Raw genomic sequence first — 19,413 nt, forward strand, 5'->3', positions numbered from 1 at the left:
ACTTTAGCATTCTCTCCATCAACCAAGATGTACATCTTGCAAGGTTTTTAGAAAAACTAAGCATAGAGCTCTACAGCTTCATGTGTGCTAGACCAGGAGATGGAGAAGATGGAAGTATGCCATCATCTTCCTTGACCCAAACGAATTACTCAGTTCGACTTATGAATGGTGCACTTGCTCTTCTTGGATTACCACCCCTTGAAGGCAATGGTTCAGTGGAACAAAAGGAGGTGGATGAAAACCGGGAAGAGAAGGAGAGTGATTATTCAAGCAAAGATGTGGCGGAGGAGTCGTCACATGGCAGTAGTCCCCCTCACTCTTTGAGCAGCAGCAGTAATCAGCCATCCAGCCAGTCGCAACCATCTTCATGGGAGGTTATCAGCTCTAGCCCTTCAGCATCTGTGCCAAGCAGCCAGTCATTACCATCCAGTGATAGCTGGGAGATGGTATCTACACATTCCAGCTCAACACATGCCTCAAGTGATGTCAAACAAAATCCCCAATCTCACATGAGAAATTTTTCTGGAAAAAGCTGCCACCTTTCCAGCCAAGTCAATTGGAAAATCAAAATCCATATTTATAAAACCTTCAGGGGTTACCCAGATGAAGTTTGTTGGCCTGCCAGTCAGTAGAGACCAGCTGAAGTCAGCTACTTGTCCAACATCTGTACAGGAAGCCATGAAATCTGTGGCAGAAGATGAGAGGGATGGGCCAAAGTCAGAACTAGAGGGCTTGCTTATTTCTGCTGCACCTATTGCTTCCACCTCTTCCAGCAAACTGGCATCTAGTGGAGAGTCAGACTTGCATGCAACTGTCGATCTGTCATCAGCTACACAGAAAACACATGACACCTCCATGTCTGCTGAAGTGGGCAACAAATCTGATCAAGACAGCTGTGCAAATTCAGTCCAGAATGACCATTCGTCGTCATCAAGCAAAGATTCAGGTCAAAAAGCAAGCATTGAAAAAAGTGTACAACAACTATCTTCAAGCTCTTCTGTTGTGAGTTTCTCAGCCGCAACACAATTGACCTCATCAAACACTTCCAGTAATGACGATGCATCTCCTCTGGTTGATCTTTCTGCACCAGGAGTTTCCAGTATTATGGCTGAGCTAAAGCTGGGTGATAGTGTGCCAACAAGTGACACAGCAGAATTTTTGTCTAGCTGGACTTCATTTGACAACTCGTCTGTTTCCAGTGAGTCTGTTTTCCTTATTGCTTTTTTTTCCATTTTTTAGTTCTATGTAACATGCTAGTTATATGCTGCATAGTTTAACTTTTTGTTACCTTGAACTTGTGTGATCACCTTATTATGTATGTTCTGCTGAGGCTTCAAATCTTATCCTTCCCTTCGTTACTCCAGGACATCATCATCTGCAATCCATGTTTACTGTTGTATCCTCCGACATCTGGCTCTTAAACTAAGACAACATAAATAATATCCACAAGTTCTGTCCACAAATTGCTACAGCAATCCATTAATGGGATAAAATGTGACTTGGTAACAGGAGCTCAACTGTGGCATTACAACCCGGTAAATGGAGAGTGGTCAGCACAAACAACATTGGCACATCTGGGGCCAATGCTCAAGACAGACAGAAAAGGGTCATTCCGTGATGCATTCTTTGTTAGCTTCTTACATCAAGATGAGCCTTTGGGCAGGTGAGGTTGCTGACACATTTAAGATCTGCTGTTGGTGTCAACAGCTGTAGATGTGTGTTAAGAGAGAAGTCTTACAGCATTATTGCACCTCTTTGATGACTCCACCTGAACATGACTACCAGACCTGTTTTTCTTTTGATGCAGTAATGTTGTATCATCCTGGTACGCATAATTTCTCTTTTCCTGCCTGTAATTGTCTGTATATTTCCCAACTCAAGTGTCTTTTCTCTTACATTTAATTACACTTCCAAAGCCAGTACATCTTGATCTTGTGACATAGTGAAACTAGATATTCTGCTGTTAGTGTTAATGTTTCAGATCTTGATTAGTTACGTTTCAGCCCAGTTGTATTGTTGTAATGTTCTAAATGAAAAATCGTTTTAGAGCAGCACACTTCCTTTTCACAGGTATGTGGGAAAACGGTATCGCCGACAGAGGGAGCCAAAGGTTTATACGAAGGATGTTGTTTGTCAGATGGAGGCAGTTCTTTATGTCACCCTTTTTAATCAAGCTCTGCAAAAATGCACTGATGATATTTTGAAGGTAAGAATGTGCATGCTGAAGGTTAAGTAAAGAATGCTAATAATGAAAAAAAGTGGCTGTAGGCTTTCTATTTTTTAATTTCCATTCTTTTAAAAGCGTCATCTTTGCAGTCTGATATCTATGAAATTAAAATCAGAATCTTTTCAGTATTCCCTCTGTGCAGTTTTCAGTTTTAGGAGAAAGATTCCCGATATATTTTGGTTAGAGCAATTCAGGCATATAGTACTGATTTGCACACAAATTGCCAAATTGTTACAACCTCTTTGTCATTTACTCATCCATATTTCACAACCCTTTAAGTGGGTTACCTGTTTATATGTTCATATTACTTGCAATATATCAGATGGCATTACCACTGACAGCTTTAGTACTATTCCTTGCAGATCCAATACTTGACAGCTGCCCATCTTAAACTTCTAAATGCTGATGGCAAAGTTGTTGACTGGATCAACGTTGAGCCCTTCTTACAAGGAAGCTTCTTGAAATTGACCAACAACCTTCGCTATGTCTCACCAGATCTAGACAATGAAAAAGGTGTGGAAGTGGCTACAGCCCTGTCTCATTTCTCATATGTCAAGAGTGGCGGAGACCTCATGGTGGTCGACCTTCAAGGATGGCTGCCAACTGACAAGAAAGGGGTGGTGTACCTCACAGACCCTGTATTCAACACTCGCTACATCGAGAAATATTCTACAAGTGACCAAAGGGAGGCTGGCATGCAAGCATTCTGGAAGCATGTTCACCCAAAATGTAATAAAATCTGTCGCTTTTTGCAGCTTGATAAACTAAGACCAGATAATGAAACAGCTACATCTTGATGGTATCTGAATTAAGGTTAAGGTACCTTTTGGTGGCAGCTGTGTAAATGTCTGTGCTACTTGATAAGTAGGCATGTTTTGTCTAAAAAAAAATATAAAAAATAAAAAACTTTTTGAAAACTATTTTCTTTTAGGAATGTTTAATAGACTGTACAACACACTTCTGGAAATAATGTGGATAAAACCATGTGCTATCTGTTACAAAAGAAGTTCTTTTGTTGTAGGGACAGACACCATTCTATGTAATATGATTCTGTGGCTTTTTCCTCCTTGTGACAAAATTATTTTTTTTTCAAATGTTCGTGTTTTATGTGATTTTTTTGTGTACAGGTTTTGTTAGTTTTTTAAATATCTGTCTTTCCTTGCAAACTGTCCTGTGTACTACATACATTGCTCTGTTCACTTCTTTGGATGCAGTCTTTGCAAAAGTCTTATTGTAATTGGAATTATCATTTTCGTTTTTGTTGAATATACAAAATGCACCTGCACGTCACTTCTGTGTGGTTGTGACAAGCTCCAACAAATCAAATGATAATATAGCCATTTTTTCCATTACAGCAAACACAATCACCTTTATTCAGCAAAATATTTTCTATCAATATTTTGAGTAAACATCCTGGTGTTATAATAAGGATGTCCAGTGGTTAAGTTCATAGCAGGCACTTCGAAACCTAGCAACAGTTAAACAGTAAGGGCACAAAACAGCATTAGCATTCCTTTTAACTCACTAACTGCCACATCACAATGACATAAGGCATGCATATAGAAACACATTGTGTAAAATATATGCACTCAACCTCATTTTGCTCCCGTTGTTTTATGCATATCAAGACGTCGTAAAGTCCCCTTCCTACAAGATTTTCCACATGAAAGATGCACACTATTCATGTCAAGCACCCAGATGAAAAGGCAGTGTCAAGATGGTGCTCTAGGTTGGGAAGGAGTGGTGTCGTTACTTGGCATGATGCCCTCCCAACCATGTGGTTCCATCTTATTTTTAGGTCCATGAGGTGGTGGTCCAATCAAACTCTCAATCTCATCATATGATAACACTTCTTTTTTTAAGAGGGTCTCAGCAAGCTGTTGAAAATGTCAAACAATCATTGTAATATACAGAAGATATCCAAGAGGTGTGGAATTAAGGAAAAGGAGTATGTCGCTGCATATTTTACGTCATTTAAAAATGGCATAAGCACAACAAAAATTTTTAAAAAGGCTATACTTGAAATAATGGAGTGAATTCATGTCATTATTTCTCTGTTTATACATATTCACAGGAACCAAAGCTTATAGGTGTTGAAAGAATTACCTTGTGCAGTTTGTCCTTGTTATCTTGCAAGACCTTCACTGTGTATTGAAATGCCTTTGCAACAAGTGCATGTGCTTCCTGTATAAAAAAACACACAAGCATCAGATGAGAGACCTCAAAATAATATAATTTTTATTGAATGTTATAAACCATTTTTTGTATCACAACTTCATGTCTTTCCCAACCAAAAATATTGCAAAACCTATGGACCAAGAATGCTAAATTATTTTACCTCATCTATAGTGGCCTGGAACCTCTTACTGTAGGGTTTTGTGAATGCCGTCTCTACTGTTCCATCAGGGAATGACAAAACACCAACTATGTCGCTCATGCCATAACAACGAATCTGGTCATATGCCATTTTTGTGACCTTTTTTAAGTCATCCTGAGCACCTGTACAGAAGGCAATGCAGTACATAAACACAGAATCAATCTGAAATAAAAAAACAATCTTTGTGCCACATTTCTCTTTAATTTTAAGGAAAAAAACATTACACTTCAATGTATGCTGGTTTTACTAAGTCTTACTAAAAAGACACTGACAGTGGTCCACCTTCCTGCCTCTATCAGAGTTTCTGACATTCTTCTTCACAAGCAGATGTTAACTGCATGCCACTAACAGCTGTTTAAACACTATCAACACATTCTCTACGAGGTGATATCCGCTCACTTTTATGCACCACTCTAAAATTTAAGCTTAAAACAAGAGCTTGTAGGCTAGAACTCTATGCTGTTGTCCGGATTCAGAACTGCTGACACTGGATGCAAACTGCATGTTTTCTTAACGTCTTCTCCTGCTTCAAGAGCAGCAAACCTCTTACCTGTTGTAACATGATTAAAGATGACAGACTCTGCAGCACGTCCTCCAAGAGCCATGCACATTCTTTCAAAAAGCTTGACAGCAACAAAGATCATAACTCCACATTAGATAAAGTCATCCACATCACCAGATTAGGTTAATTAAAATCGTTGAATGAATTTGTCAAAATGTACATGCTCCTGCTTTCTCTTTATATTTTTTTGCATCCCCTTCTCCTTTCCTTCAAGCACATCATCATCAGAATATATGCATGCACCTGAACACACCCTCCACATAAACCCTCTCCAACACAATGCACTCTGATAATATCTGAAATGGATTATGATAAAGATAAAGGCTTTCCTGTAAACTTTTGTTCACTTATTTCAGGGCCAGCTACTTTTTTATTGCAAAGGTATGCCTATTTTCTCTCCCTTGCAGGTCTTCCTTCTCCAACAAATTACATGGTCAGATACCCATCCTGAGCCCAACTGGGTCAACTGGAAAGTATGCCATATAATAATAATAAGAAGAAATATTAAGGAAAGATTTATATAGTGTATTTCTCCACTGTAGACTCCATGCTCTTTACTCAAATAAAAACCTCTAAATGCAGATTCAAAACACTAATATGTGTAGCACATAGTCAACACAGATCAAGCATCTCAGCAAGCATACAGCCTATCAACAGGCATTGAAGGAGAATCATGCATGACACAACAACACTGCATCAAAAGGAAAACAGTAAGGTTTGGAAGTCACTGAGACAGTGTCAACAGTTGTGCACTGCATTACTCAAAAGACATGTATATCTCAAAAGACTAACAGCAATTACAACACAAACAACTCAAATGCCCAGTGTAAGCAGTAAAGCATGTCCAAACAGATAAGAGAGAGTAAGGCAAATAAATGACCATGTTTGGCATGGAGGCAGATTACTGGGGATGAAACTAGTTAGTGTGTGCACCTCCAACTTTACATGCTGGTATTTTAACAACTCAGCTATCTTGCATAAGCAGAATTTCCAAAATACAATATCAAAGCATACCTCTTCTTTGGAGTACAGTTTTTGATCTGAAGGCATGTACTGTGTGAACCCCAGTGCACTGTTGGTTCTAGGTACAATTGAAATCTGCCATTTGACACAAAATAAAACCAAAATTATTTAAAACCCAAGAAACACTTCCTCACCATGCTGTAGGAGAAGAAAGATCAGAGGAACCCAGCACAACCTATGATTTGTTATTTTCTTTCACTTGCAACAAAGTGTCTCACTTCTATTTTAGTCTTCAGACGTGAACACAAATTGCAAACTAAAAGAAAAAAAAGAAGTGTCCCAGAACATTGCTATATAAGATAAAGATGAAAATCAACTCAGACAGACAGCAGACAACATACCCTCAGTAGAGCATCTGTGTGTTTAAGCAGCCAGCCGACTAGTGCATGGCCAGATTCATGATAGGCCACCACCTTTTTTTCTGTTGGTGCCAGTAGGTGGGTCTTCTTCTCCACACCTGTAACCCCATTATTTCCCCCAAACTGTCAGATGACTATACTTCAGTAACAGAGGGTGTTTCTAGATCTGTTTCATATACAAGAAAGGAATACTGTTTTGCTCAATCCCCACATCTTGACTTAATCTGACAGCTTTAGAACTACAAATGACCAATCAAAATTATCAAGAGGTTAAATCACACAGTCGCCAAACCAAAACCTTCCATATCAGAGGAAATTTACACACTATGATAAATTCCTTTCTACAAAAAAAGTGTAGATGTAAACGAGCAAAACTTTTTTTAGCCTGCTAAACAATTTTGTGAACATCATTACATAAAACCTCAAGAGTCTGCAGCTGGCATGTCATGAATAAGGACTGGGACAAAGATTTTGATAGGACTTAGTGTTAAGTTTTAACAGTTTGCATTTGTCACCTGCTATGACTCGCTCAGCTGCGTAATCGAAATCGGACGTGTCGATGATCTTCTTGCCTTCCCGTGCTGCATGGATGGCCGCCTCATTGCAAATGTTAGATATATCAGCACCTGCAGAGTAAAAAGTACAGAATAAAGACACATGAAATCAGGAGACAGAATAAAACACAATCATTTCCTCCAGGCCAAAATCACTTGCTTGCAAGTGCAGAAAAGAGGAATGGTCAAAGACTACAAGAAAGAATAATAAACATAAGAAAATGCAAGGCCATAACAGCATGGAGACATGTTTTGTATAACCTCATATAGTCACAACAGAAAAATGTTGCATGAAAGTAAAAACTGGTGATCTCACTAGCCTGGTCTCTGTTGGGTTCTAAACTCATAATGTTTGACCCCAAAACTGTTCATAAATACTCATCAACAAAAATCACACACCACTCATGCCTGGTGTCATCTGTGCCAGCTTGCCAGAGTAATAGTCTGGAGGATGTTGTAATTTTAGCTTGCTCAAGTACAAGTTGAAGATCTCCTTTCGCTCTGCCAGAGTTGGTAGATCAATCATGATGTGCCGGTCAAAACGACCTGGTCGCAGCAAAGCCTGTTAGAGAAGGTGCTACTATGAAAGATATCCCTTCTCTCAGTGCATTTAAAAAAGAATCATCCCACAATATTTAGTTTATATGTGTCACGTTGCTACTATTTATAACGTACAGAACTCGTCTCCCATTTTATATGGTCAGATGGGAAATATAATTCTACCATGTTATTATTAACATTGTAAAATAGTTGTTTTATATGCTAAAAGCATAATTTGATGCTGGAAATTTGGCCATCGTGGAAGGTACACATATGCAGGCCAATGTATTCTTATTTGGAAAGAAGGATTAGCAAGAAGTGTATTCTCTAAGCTACAATCTTCACCTTGTCAAGGATATCAGCTCTGTTGGTGGCAGCCAGCATTATCACCCCTTCCTTTGTGCCAATGCCATCCATCTCAACGAGAAGCTGGTTCAGTGTCTGCTCCTCTTCCAAGTTTGAGCCAAAAGAACTGAGCAGACAGATCACAACAATGGTCCATAGAAACAGCTGAGGACATAATGCTGCTAGAGCACTGTGTAATTTTAATATGTGAAGAAGAGTATGGACACCAAATATATATCACACAATTTTTCTGACTATACAAAGACAGATAATAATAATCATAATTATATTAATTATAATAAAAGATTGAAAATGCAAAACAAAGTCTTGGCTTTAAAAGACTAAGCAGATAGGTATTCAAATTTTTTATCTATGGAATTGTTAGTGCTGATTAAGTGATATGAAAACAAGAATCTACAAAGAGCTTCCTTACACACATGCATGCAGATGGTACTTTTAGGATACCATGTTTGTGAATAACTATGCATGCATCATTGTTTTAAACCTGAGACTTTATACAAAGTATCCTAGTTTATTCTCATTACTCAGTACACGTACTTGCCAGATCGTTTTCGTCCTATAGCATCAATCTCATCAATGTAGACAATGCAAGGTGCTCGCTTTCTTGCCTCCTTGAACAAGTCTCGAACTCGTGCGGCACCCAGTCCTACACATAATACAAATATTGTTTAAAGCCCATCAAACTAAATGGAGAAGAGATTGAGGAAGTTGACAGTTTAACCTATCTTGGGTCCAAAATGTCAAACACTGGGGATGAGGAGGTGGAGATCTGAACCCGACGACTGGCGAAAGCCAGCCAGGCTTTCGCTTCAGTCAGGAGCACATGGAAGGCAAAGAACATCAGTCAGAAGACCAAGCTGAGAATCTTCAAGTCAAATGTGATCAGCACCCTCCTTTACAGATCAGAATCATGGAAGATGACCAAATCCCTCTGTAACAAACTTGATGTCTTCTAAAACAGATGCCTCAGGCGCATACTTAACATCTTTTGGCCAAATAAAATCACCAACGAAGAACTCCACCGAAGGGCTGGAACCGAGTCCATCACCACGCAAGTTCAACAAAGGCGTTGGCGATGGATTGGACATGTGCTCCGCCAGCAGACAGCAGACCTCTCCAGAGTCGCCCTATGATGGACTCCAGACAGCTGAAGAAAACGAGGCCGCCCAAAGGAAACTTGGAGAAGAACAGTGGAAAGGGAGATGAAAGGAAAGGGCTGGACATGGGGTCACTTGGAGCGGGTGTCAGCCGATCAATCGACATCGGTGGCAGACTCTGGTTGAGGCCTTATGTGCAACCTGATGCACGAAGAGGAATAGACAGACAGTTAAAAGCCCAGTTTATTAACAGACAATAATAGTCATGACAGCCATCATCGTTACCTTGAAAGAATGTACAATGGTGCATCTGCAAGCACATGCACATTCAGTTACTTGCAAATACAATGCACTTACCAAATAAAAGTGGCATGAACACTTTACAATTAGATGCAGATTTTTAACTATAAATATTTGAGCATGTTTGCTTACACTGAGACCTTTAAGAGGTACAAGAATGAAGCTTACCGTAAATTATAATATGCTTAAGGAAAACAGCAAGAGGAAGTAATTACACACAAACCTCCCAACATTTCCACAAATTCTGAGCCAGCCATAGCAAGGAATGGGACTTCTGCCTCAGCAGCCACAGCTCTGGCCAAAAGTGTCTTGCCACAACCAGGTGGACCCAGTAGCAAGGCTCCGCGTGGAATTTTTACTCCTAGTTCCTGGAAGTGAAACATTTATTCTCTACACTATCAATATTTCTTTGCAATCTTCTAATATGCCCTTCTTAGGTGGGAATGAGTCACAGAAATGCTTATTCGTGGTCTGTTCTATGAAAAATATGGTGACCTGGTTCATTTAAAAAGATACCTGCGATTGATCACATCCCAGTTATTTCTGTACAAGCTCTATACCCTCTTTTCAATTTTTTTCTGAGATGATTTTGGGACTTGACTGTGCCCTAGACAAATTGACTTTCCCAAATATAAGTAAATGAAATTATGGTCTTTTGCACTGTATAAATGAATTACTGTTTTAGAAATGTCTTCATGAAACGCACTTTGTATCGCTCAGGAGATTTCAAGTAGTCCACAAATTCCATAATCTCTGTCTTAGCCTCTGTCAGACCTGCAACCTCCTTGAAACTGATGCCCCGACCAAGCTTTGAAGCGATATCCACTCGCATAAACTTTGCCTTTCCCTGCAGGCAACATCACAACTTTACCTGATTATATCTTTTTAACTCATTCTTAAAAGCAACATCTTCCTTGATGTTAACTTAATCCTGACACACTGTATTGCCAATTTGAACAAAGACTGAGCATTTGCTGCCGACTAACAACTGGGCTTGTGGTTATTTAAAAAAAATTTATTAAATAACCACCTATTATTCTAGGAAAAGAACTACTGAATCCAAAAGCAGAATTCTTTAATAACGTTACATCTTGAAATTTACTTATGTCACAACTGGGTTAACTATGGTCACACTTCCAGAAAATACTGAATTTTATATATGATTTCCTTTAACATAACATGTCCTTATTTACTGCATAAAGGAGGCTTGTGTAGTCACAGCACGCAGCAAGCTTATGCCAGGACTAGATAGGTGTAGGTGATAGCCAGAAAATTAAAAGTAATTATATTTGCACCAGTCTCTTTCACTCACCACCATCCAGCTTTCATGCTCAGACTTAAAAACAAAGTACAGAAGTGAATTATCTTTAAAACCTACAAACATTTCCATAGGATTAGGCAGCTGAACTTTAACTGTAAGGTTCCTCAGTAAGAAGAAGGCAGCAATGGAAATAATAGCAAGGAAAATTATAGGACTCCAGGCACTGTAGAGAGAAGAGAACAAGATTTTAAAAATCAGCAACTATTAGTTCAAGACTTTTTTGTGCTCAGCACTCACATAGGTGCATCTGATAGCATGCTGATGAGAGAGTGCTTCTGACAAGAACAACTGCATAAGTCTGGAGGGAAAGGAAGGTAAAAAGTCATGGCACCTGATCAAAGAGCTCTTCTAGTTTACATCCCCCACCCACCCCAAAAGCCCTTCTTCTTACTCACCTTTGTCTTTGATAGTGAATGGTGACTCCTTGATCAGGATGAATACCCAACTCTGCCTCTGCTTTCCTCACCTTTTCCTCAAAGCCATTAGGATCTGGTATCTTCAGCGTGTAAAAGTGGCTATTTACCTGCAATTACATTATCCACCACAAGGCCTAAGAAGAGTTCCTGACAGATACATTTCTGCAAACGCTTTCTCTTTTCCCTTTTTTTACAATTTTTTTTTAGCATTCCATCATAAAAAAAATTTGGATTGTTCAATGGTCACAACTTCCAGAATAAGATACTACTAAAATAATATCCAGTATTTTCTAATTCCTTGGCATCAGGAAGAACCAAAGTACACACCTTCTTGCCTTTTATAACAGCTCCTTCATGCAGCTGAATGATGGCCACTTCACTTTCTGGACGAACAATAATAGCTTCTACCTGAAAGTTAACAAACACTACAGCAATAAAATTAATTTCTCAACTATTATTACTCCTTTGATATCTTGAAATTAATATTCTTCACAAGACAGCAGAATTAAAACACCATTAATTATTCATAAAACATGCACTGACTAGATTATGCACCAGTTGTCAAAGGTGAAGCTTAGCTATAAATCTAAGAAAGTATGAGTAACTTACTCCAAGTGTAGACACCACTAATTTCTTTAATTTCAAAAGAGAGGTAGCATGACACATACATCCCTTAATGTCTAGATGGCCACCGAAAAGATGGTCATTTGGATACTTTTAAGCACATAAAATCTGCAAAGTCAACCTTTTCCACACACCCACACCCCCCCCCCAAAAAAAAAAGTAAATTACCTCCCCTTTAGCAAGCATGTCATGGTAGAACTCATTCCAGGAGATGAAATGGAGCATGGAGGTGTCCTCCCCTTGTCCCATTCTCAGGAGTGTGTAGATCCCAAAGATAATCCAGAACCAGAAGATAAGTCTAGGTAGAAAAGGAATTTTGTCTCCAGCTGTAAAGGAATATACAAGGAAAAATGGAAGAGAAGTAAATTACTGGCGGAGCAAATTTCACACATTCACGACAGTTTCATGACTCTTGTGGAGACTAAAGGAAAGTAGAGACAAAAGTTTTCCAGAGGTCTAATCCTTCACATTAAAGCAACCATAACATATTAGGGTATACAATCTAAAATATGTCTAAATCTATATGGTCAAATATTGTTTTTCACAAAAAGAACAGAAAGAAAGTTCATAAATAGATAAATAACAATGTTAGTTGTTTTTAATTACTTTACATATTCAGGCAAAACAAAAAAAGCCATTTTGAATATAAAGTGAATCCCAAATTTTAAAGCATGAAACAAATTCTGCGACAGTATGTTAACACTGTTGAAAATATTTCTCACAGTTCTCTTTATCCTTGTCATCTTTGTTTCTTTCACCATCATCTTGCTCTCTGCCATGCTGATTTTCTCTTGGTACTGTTGAGCTGAAGTTGCGAGATGGAGCTGTAAAATTTTCCAGTTTTTGTGTTACCTATTGCTATTAAATGTAATTTGGTAGCTTTCCCCCATCTCCCCATCAAAAAAGTTTCTACTCTAGAAAAAGAATCTGAAAATCTTTTCTGTATTCAAAGCTGGGAAAAGGTACATAACACTAAATTAATAATATAAAGAATGTAATATTCTTATTATCATCTTACCAACACCAATCAGTCTAAGAAGATCTCTCTGATAGATGATTCCAGACCTTCTAAGAAGAGCTGAAAAGGCCTGAAGTTCATTGTGATGTGTCCCTAAACGCTGCAAATTAAAATCATAAATGCTGTCATCATTTAAAATATAAAAGATCAACTTCAGAAAATGTCAGACCCAAACTCAGACTGATCTAACATTAACCTGGATGACTTTTAAATTATTAGATAACACATCAAAGTAAGAAAGATTTCAAGTACACAAAAACGTACATTGTTTTAGTTTTTAGATATATGCATCTAGGAAGGTAAGTATTTGCTAAATTCTAGATGTTACTTCTACTTGGCCTTTACTTCTTGTTGTTGTTGATGATAAAGCCTGTAAAGCACAGCATCATGTAAACTCCCCATATCTTACAATACAGATGATCAGACTAAACAAAAACATAAAAATAAATGCTAAAGTAACAAAATACCATAAACAATGTAGTAAACCAATGTCAAATGTTAGACAAGCGCAGCAACACAGTGATTCATAATAATAGTAACAATTTCAGTTTTCTGAAATCACAGTCCACAATAATAAGAAATGCATTTAGCACAATGCTTCACTTGGCTGCAAAAAGTTTATCTGAATGGAAACGGAACACAAGTGTATGGATGCAGAATAAATAAAAATGCCTTGCCTGTATGCTTTTGTCTTCATGATAAGCAATTTTAAAACATGATTGTCTTATAAGAAGCAGAACTTTCTAAAAGAAAGATTAAGCAAGAAAAATTTTAGGAAACTGCCAGGGCAGGAACCAAAGTAGAATAGTCAGATGACTGCAGCTTAAAGTTAAATTATGCTTGAATGGGCATTGAAGCAAACCTTGATAAACGATGATGTTATTGTGATTCAACAAAACAAACTTAGGAGTGATGAGGTCAAGATCTCATTTCTCTAAGAAAAAGACAGACTTTAATTCTCAACCTTTGTGAGTTTAGAATGTGGAGGTCAGCTCAGCAGCCAAGCATGAATTATACAAAAAATAAAAAAAGTGTGGTATAGGCAGACAACAAGTAATCTATAGCTGTAACAACTTTGAAATAAGGAAGAAGGTCGGCTTTACAGATCGGCAGAAGTCGCACCTCTACTAACATGTGCAGTAGCAAATACTGGGTTGTGCTGAAACAGTAACATCTAACATATGCTAAATTTAGAGTTAGGATTAGGTTATCAACTGGATGAAGCATACAATTTGATGCCACATGATAATAATACTTTCTTCCCTGTTTTGTCATGGAAATCCTGCATTCTACCCTAAATTGCAGTTGTTCCACAATGAATAAAGTTAGGAAAATGTCACATCCGCAGACAAGGTAAAATCAACAATTTAACGAGCGAATTTCTACTCCACGTCTTTAATCTAGATTCTTTTTGACTCTATTCTAGCTGTTAGTGGTGTGACCATAAAACTACACAAAATCTTACCCTGCTGAGATTTGAAAAAGCACATGAAGAAATAATTCTTTGCTCTTGAAAGTGGCAGCAGAAACAACCAGACAACGGTGTATATCTGTGAGTTATCTGTTTACTGGTTCCAGTGCAAAAAGAGGAATAATTTTTCACGGAGAGCCATCCTTTACTACTTAACCTGACAAATCGTGTTTTCAGTGAAATTAATCCTGCAAGTGGAAGTTTGCGAGTCAACGAAACAATCTCCATCTTACAACTTCTTGAATTCTTCGGTCATGCAGATTTTCCCACCATGTCTTCTCTTGCCATCAGCCTGAAGGATCTTACAGTTTCGATTACTAAAAAGACACACTGTAGTAGGTTTGACCACTAACTCACTGGATGATGTTGCCAAACTGACCTTCCGCAAATGACGATAGCTTTGCTGACAAACTTAAAGGATTTTTACAAATAGATAATCTTATTTTGAAAAAATAAGCATTGTGTTATTACACTCGTGTAGATACCAATCTATTTGATAGGGTATCATAGATCAGACGAAAGTAATTGCGCATTATACTACTATCGAAATGTCTCCTCGTTTCTTCTTATGCAAGCAGACATTTTCTTGGCTCAACAGATCAATTACCCAATCACGCTGTGTCTTCTAAAACGTAAAGGAAGTTTGTCTCAGGAGAGTTTTAGACCAATCGCAGAAACGTTTTACCCCGCGTAAAGTCAAAGATGTGTGCCCTCTGAAGGTTAGTACCCTCAGTTGAGTCATTATTACTGATAGGTCAAGCATGAAATGTCGCCATGATTGTGATTAATATGTCATTAAATAATTTCGCTGCACGTTGAATATATTATAGTATAAATATAATGTGTTTTGTAGGTATAGTGGGTCTAAATGTGTGCAACTCTCGGAGCTGATCGCCATGCTGTTTGTCATGGAAAGCCATGATGATTGTCTTTTGTTTTCGTATTTTTATTTAATATTATGTGAGTAGACTGTTCATGAATAATAATTTGTTCACGAGAATGCAATAAATCAGAAGACTATGAATCTTAGTTCTTTTGATTATATTTCAACTATTTTTAAGTAGCGTTGTAAGCAAGAAAAATGCAAAGTAAATTTTGACATGGCGTCGCCACAGTTCTTTCCAAGCCGATGCTGTTGTGACACAATTCATTCACATTCTTTTGACATGTACAGTAAAACTAGGCCATGCACAGGACAGTGGTAGAGAAATATTGCTAATTTCTTTCTAAAAAATTATATAAAGATTATTTATTTGTTCCCTATGTCGTAATATATCTCGAAAGGGCCCCTCACATAAACGCCGATAAAACCACCACAGTCCAAGGAACAGAATGGTAGGCCATGCGTTTTAGAGATTTACCAGAATGTTATCACTTTTACGCTATGCACACCAGGTTTTAATTAAATTTGCACAAATCTCGCCATATCAACATGATTTGTATTGATTCATTACATCATAGGAGTAAAACGGCTATCTTTCAATCTTATATATATTATGAAATGCGCTCTTTCTGTTAACCCACTAGCCACAAGCTACTTTCTGTTGTTACATTATCAAATATTTGAAGTATTTGACCATGGAAGGAAATATTAAAAATTAATTTGTTGTCATTACAGATTATCATTCTTACATTACCTGTCATGTGTCAGTAATCATATCCAAACAAACTTTTTGTTTTTTTACATTGGTAGTCACAAACGATTAAACATCTGTCACCAAGTACCAGGCAATCAACTGAAATTTTTTATTTCCTTCTGTGTTAATTTTAGTGGATACATTTGTTTATTCAAAATTGTGTGACTTTGTGTAACGTTTTTCAGAAATATGTTGAAAGAAGATAATATTGAACCTTCTTGTTTCAGATTTGTTCTCAAGTGTACAAGCCAAACTTTAAATGCAAGCATTGTATCAAGTGTGAGGTTTAAATAACAGTTCACGTGAGAAAGGATTTAAATTTTCTGACAAGCATCATAAAATTGTAAGTTTTTCCCTTTTTACTGCATGCAAATTTTATTATTTCTCTAAGTAAGAAGTCTTTGTATTGTATTTCTTTGTTATAAGACAGTATGTGTGTGAGAGGTGTATGGATATTTAGAGCATTTGTATATTTGATTTTTTATGGAAATACTTGGTTTTTGAAATCCAGTTTGACATTGAGGTGTTTCAATATTGCTAGAAAGAAGCCTATACATCATCGAATAGCTTAGTATTGTTCAGGGTGAAGGATTATTAGCATTGGTTCTTCACCAGTTTAAATAGTATTTTGTATTCAGATCATTATAGGTGAACCTTAAAAGAAACTTAAAGAAGGTGAAGGTCAGTTTGATATGATTGCACGACTCAGTGCATGCCTGTACATGCAAGCAAGCACATCCAGATAAAATTGATGGGAGATAAAAAGACTGTTGCCTCAATGATTATTTAATGATGCTTGAAAAGTCATTTAATAATGTATTCAACTTCACTTTTATTAGGTGTAACATTGGACTAAAGAATGCTAAAATAATTGAAATTACCATATGGTTAATATGTAACACATGTGCTTTGCAAATACTTAACTGTCAACAGAGCATTATTCATGCTCATTAAATGAGTAATAAGAGAAATTTTTGTTTGGCATGTGATGAAAGTTACCACCTTTGCTCCTTTTTTAATATGATTATACAAAAGAAAGCAGCATTTGTTACTGTTACGTAAGGTCTCTAATGTCACTGACATCAGTAATGAAGAAAAGTTAAATAATGTTAGAGGTAGCTGACAGAATAAAGAGCATAGACTATATATGTGAAACTAGAAAGCAGCTGAGTTGAATGGGTTTGTAGTAAGCACATTCACACAATATTTCCATTTCAAACCAAGATTGGTAATTCAATGGACTGTTTTTCAGTATTTTAGTATCCAGCTCACATGTGATGGGGTTTGTTGTTGCTGTCATATTTCATTCATAAAACTGCTTAAGAATTCTTTTTCAAATAAAACTTCTGTATCATTCAGAGGTAAATGGCCAGAGTGTTTCACTTGTCTTCTGCTATCTCCTGCTTTTGTTCACACCACTTTCAATTTCATTGGATTGTTTAGGGGGGTGCCTGTTTTATCTGAAAAGAAGTAGAACAAGGTCAAGGCTAACCTTAACAATGTTAAGAGGAGATCAGGTTGCAAAAAAGAGCCCTGTTTTACTGTACTTCACAACTATATATTGAAAGGAAGCTAATGGAGAAGTTCTTAATGAGCTTCATTGCTTGGGGTTACTGTAATGGTCAGGAGCCCCCCCACCTTTTTTTTTTTTGAAAGAGAATGCACTGCACAAAAAAAAAATTCAAGTCATGCTTAATGTATGCACCACACCAAACAAGAAATATGATATACATAGACTGTGTTGCGCATAGCAAAGCCTGGAATTTGATTTATGGGGTTAGGGATGGTGTAGAACAGCTGCTCAATGCAGTGGGGAGTAGTGGTGATAGGAGTGGAGATGACTGGATTCATGGATTATAATTTATTGTGGGCCACAAGACCGGTTTTATTGAACTCCTTGACAGCAGTCTCCCCCACATATGTCCCTCATAATGTGCTAGCTCAGAAAAGGTGAAGAAAACAAGTAGAGGGCAAAATTGTTGTTGTGGCTTAATTTTTGTCCCGTTCATTCATCCAGCTTCCCTTTCATCCATCTGCTCAAGCAGGTACATGAGCATGTAAAAAAGTTCATGGAATCATTTCCTTGCTGTTTGCCAGTCCATTACCTTGCAGGTGTTTTAATACTTTTGAATGTACAAATAGAAGTAAAATCATCTAGACTGAAGCCACTCATCACACAGAATCTAAAAATGTCAAGTGCTTGCAGTGATTGTGCTTGCCATTTTACACAATGCATTTTTGAGAAATGCTTGCCAATCTGTAGCTGGTGGTTTGCCAGCAGAAAATATTCTGTGGCCTTGAGATGGGAACTTTCATAAATATATTTGGGTTTGGAATCTGCTGGACATGCTAGCAGATATTCCATCTTTAATCAATCAGTTGCAGTCGTGGATGGCAGTTTTCACCCTATAAACGTAACGAGTAAATTCTGGCAGTTCCAAAATGCTGTTTTTATAGTTTAGCTGGTTCACTTCATATACTATACACATATACTATAAAGTATGTTTGAAGCAAAGGTCTTTTGCTGCGTAGATTTAGTGCTTATACACTTCCAGCCTGCCAGAACACGTCTTTAATATCATGTACTACATATCCGCCACCTACCCTCTGTTGAATCCTTTAAACCTTTCCCACGATGCTAGTCCTTTTTCGCATCCTTCCCTGCTCATCTTTATCAGGATACTCTAAGTTCTTGTTATTTGGTTCCTCTTTGTGTTTTATATACTTGTTTTTATTCATCATTAGTACTGTTGTTTATTCTTTCCTAGTTCATGTGTTATTTGTTTGTTTTCCTGTCCCTCGTATGCTGTCATGTCTCGTTCTTGTTCTTAGGTGCTAAGAGCATGTCTTTAGGAGTGTGAGTTGCGATTTACAAATTTTACATTATTTTATACATACTCTCTTTTTTGCGTTCTTGTAAAGGCTTAATACTTTTTTTTTTTTTTGTTGGAAGCCGTTGAATTGCACCAGAGAAAGAAGTAGTCTTTAATATTAATTTTGGTCAGTAAATTCTTTTTATTATGTTTTGTAAGAGAAACATGATGATACTTAGCATGGAGTCACTTAACTTTCAACAGCTGACAGGTCTTAACCTGTGAAGTATCTTACTATGTAGATGTATGTGCATGAATTTTGACTTTTTGGAAAAATATTCCAAAACCATCCATCAAAATGTGGATTATCTTGATGAAAAACATGGGACTGAGGAGCTATATGTCATAGTATTATACTCTGTTAGTATACCAGCTAGCTGTATGAGAATCTACTAAATTTTTAATTTAATGTTTAATCAAATGATTTAAATGCTTCATAACATTAGAAACCCTTTTGACACATGATGCTTTGTGATGTGTGAATCATTGTACATGTGTGCAGGAGTCTACAGAAACATTTGTTTGTATGGGAGCATGTGATATACAGTGTTCTTTTGCTGACCAAGGTCATTTGCTTTACAATTTCTGAGTTAAATTTTGAGAGATTACGGGTTTACCAATCCGTCATTTGAAATTAATGACACTAGT

The 19,413-nt window shown here is 37.3% G+C and overlaps 3 protein-coding genes across 3 annotated transcripts in view; 2 read left to right on the plus strand and 1 right to left on the minus strand.

Moving 5' to 3' along the window:
* The first annotated feature begins 571 nt into the window (after nucleotides 1–571).
* On the plus strand, nucleotides 572–3,213 carry LOC112576470 (alpha-protein kinase 1-like). Its single transcript, XM_025258914.1, has 4 exons — nucleotides 572–1,198; nucleotides 1,510–1,663; nucleotides 2,071–2,206; nucleotides 2,590–3,213. Exons 1-4 carry the CDS (start codon nucleotides 604–606, stop codon nucleotides 3,022–3,024), a joined length of 1,320 nt encoding a protein of 439 aa, XP_025114699.1. The 5' UTR covers nucleotides 572–603; the 3' UTR covers nucleotides 3,025–3,213.
* Nucleotides 3,214–3,567: 354 nt separating this feature from the next.
* Nucleotides 3,568–14,842, minus strand: LOC112576469 (paraplegin-like). The gene is made up of 19 exons (XM_025258913.1): nucleotides 14,250–14,842; nucleotides 12,785–12,884; nucleotides 12,489–12,590; nucleotides 11,935–12,092; nucleotides 11,470–11,550; nucleotides 11,122–11,249; nucleotides 10,784–10,889; nucleotides 10,112–10,252; nucleotides 9,629–9,773; nucleotides 8,546–8,654; nucleotides 7,988–8,114; nucleotides 7,502–7,664; nucleotides 7,064–7,174; nucleotides 6,531–6,646; nucleotides 6,181–6,264; nucleotides 5,155–5,227; nucleotides 4,566–4,726; nucleotides 4,334–4,411; nucleotides 3,568–4,104 (listed from the first exon to the last, which is right to left on the minus strand). Exons 1-19 carry the CDS (start codon nucleotides 14,481–14,483, stop codon nucleotides 3,940–3,942), a joined length of 2,382 nt encoding a protein of 793 aa, XP_025114698.1. The 5' UTR covers nucleotides 14,484–14,842; the 3' UTR covers nucleotides 3,568–3,939.
* Nucleotides 14,843–14,925: 83 nt separating this feature from the next.
* LOC112576467 (ankyrin repeat domain-containing protein 11-like) overlaps nucleotides 14,926–19,413 on the plus strand; it is a 40,659-nt gene continuing 36,171 nt past the window's right edge. The window contains 2 exon segments of the mRNA XM_025258904.1: nucleotides 14,926–14,974; nucleotides 16,120–16,235. The gene's annotated coding sequence lies outside the window, so the exon portion shown is untranslated.

Source organism: Pomacea canaliculata, linkage group LG12 (genome assembly GCF_003073045.1).
Source record: "Pomacea canaliculata isolate SZHN2017 linkage group LG12, ASM307304v1, whole genome shotgun sequence".
NCBI classification, from domain to species: Eukaryota; Metazoa; Mollusca; class Gastropoda; order Architaenioglossa; family Ampullariidae; genus Pomacea; species Pomacea canaliculata.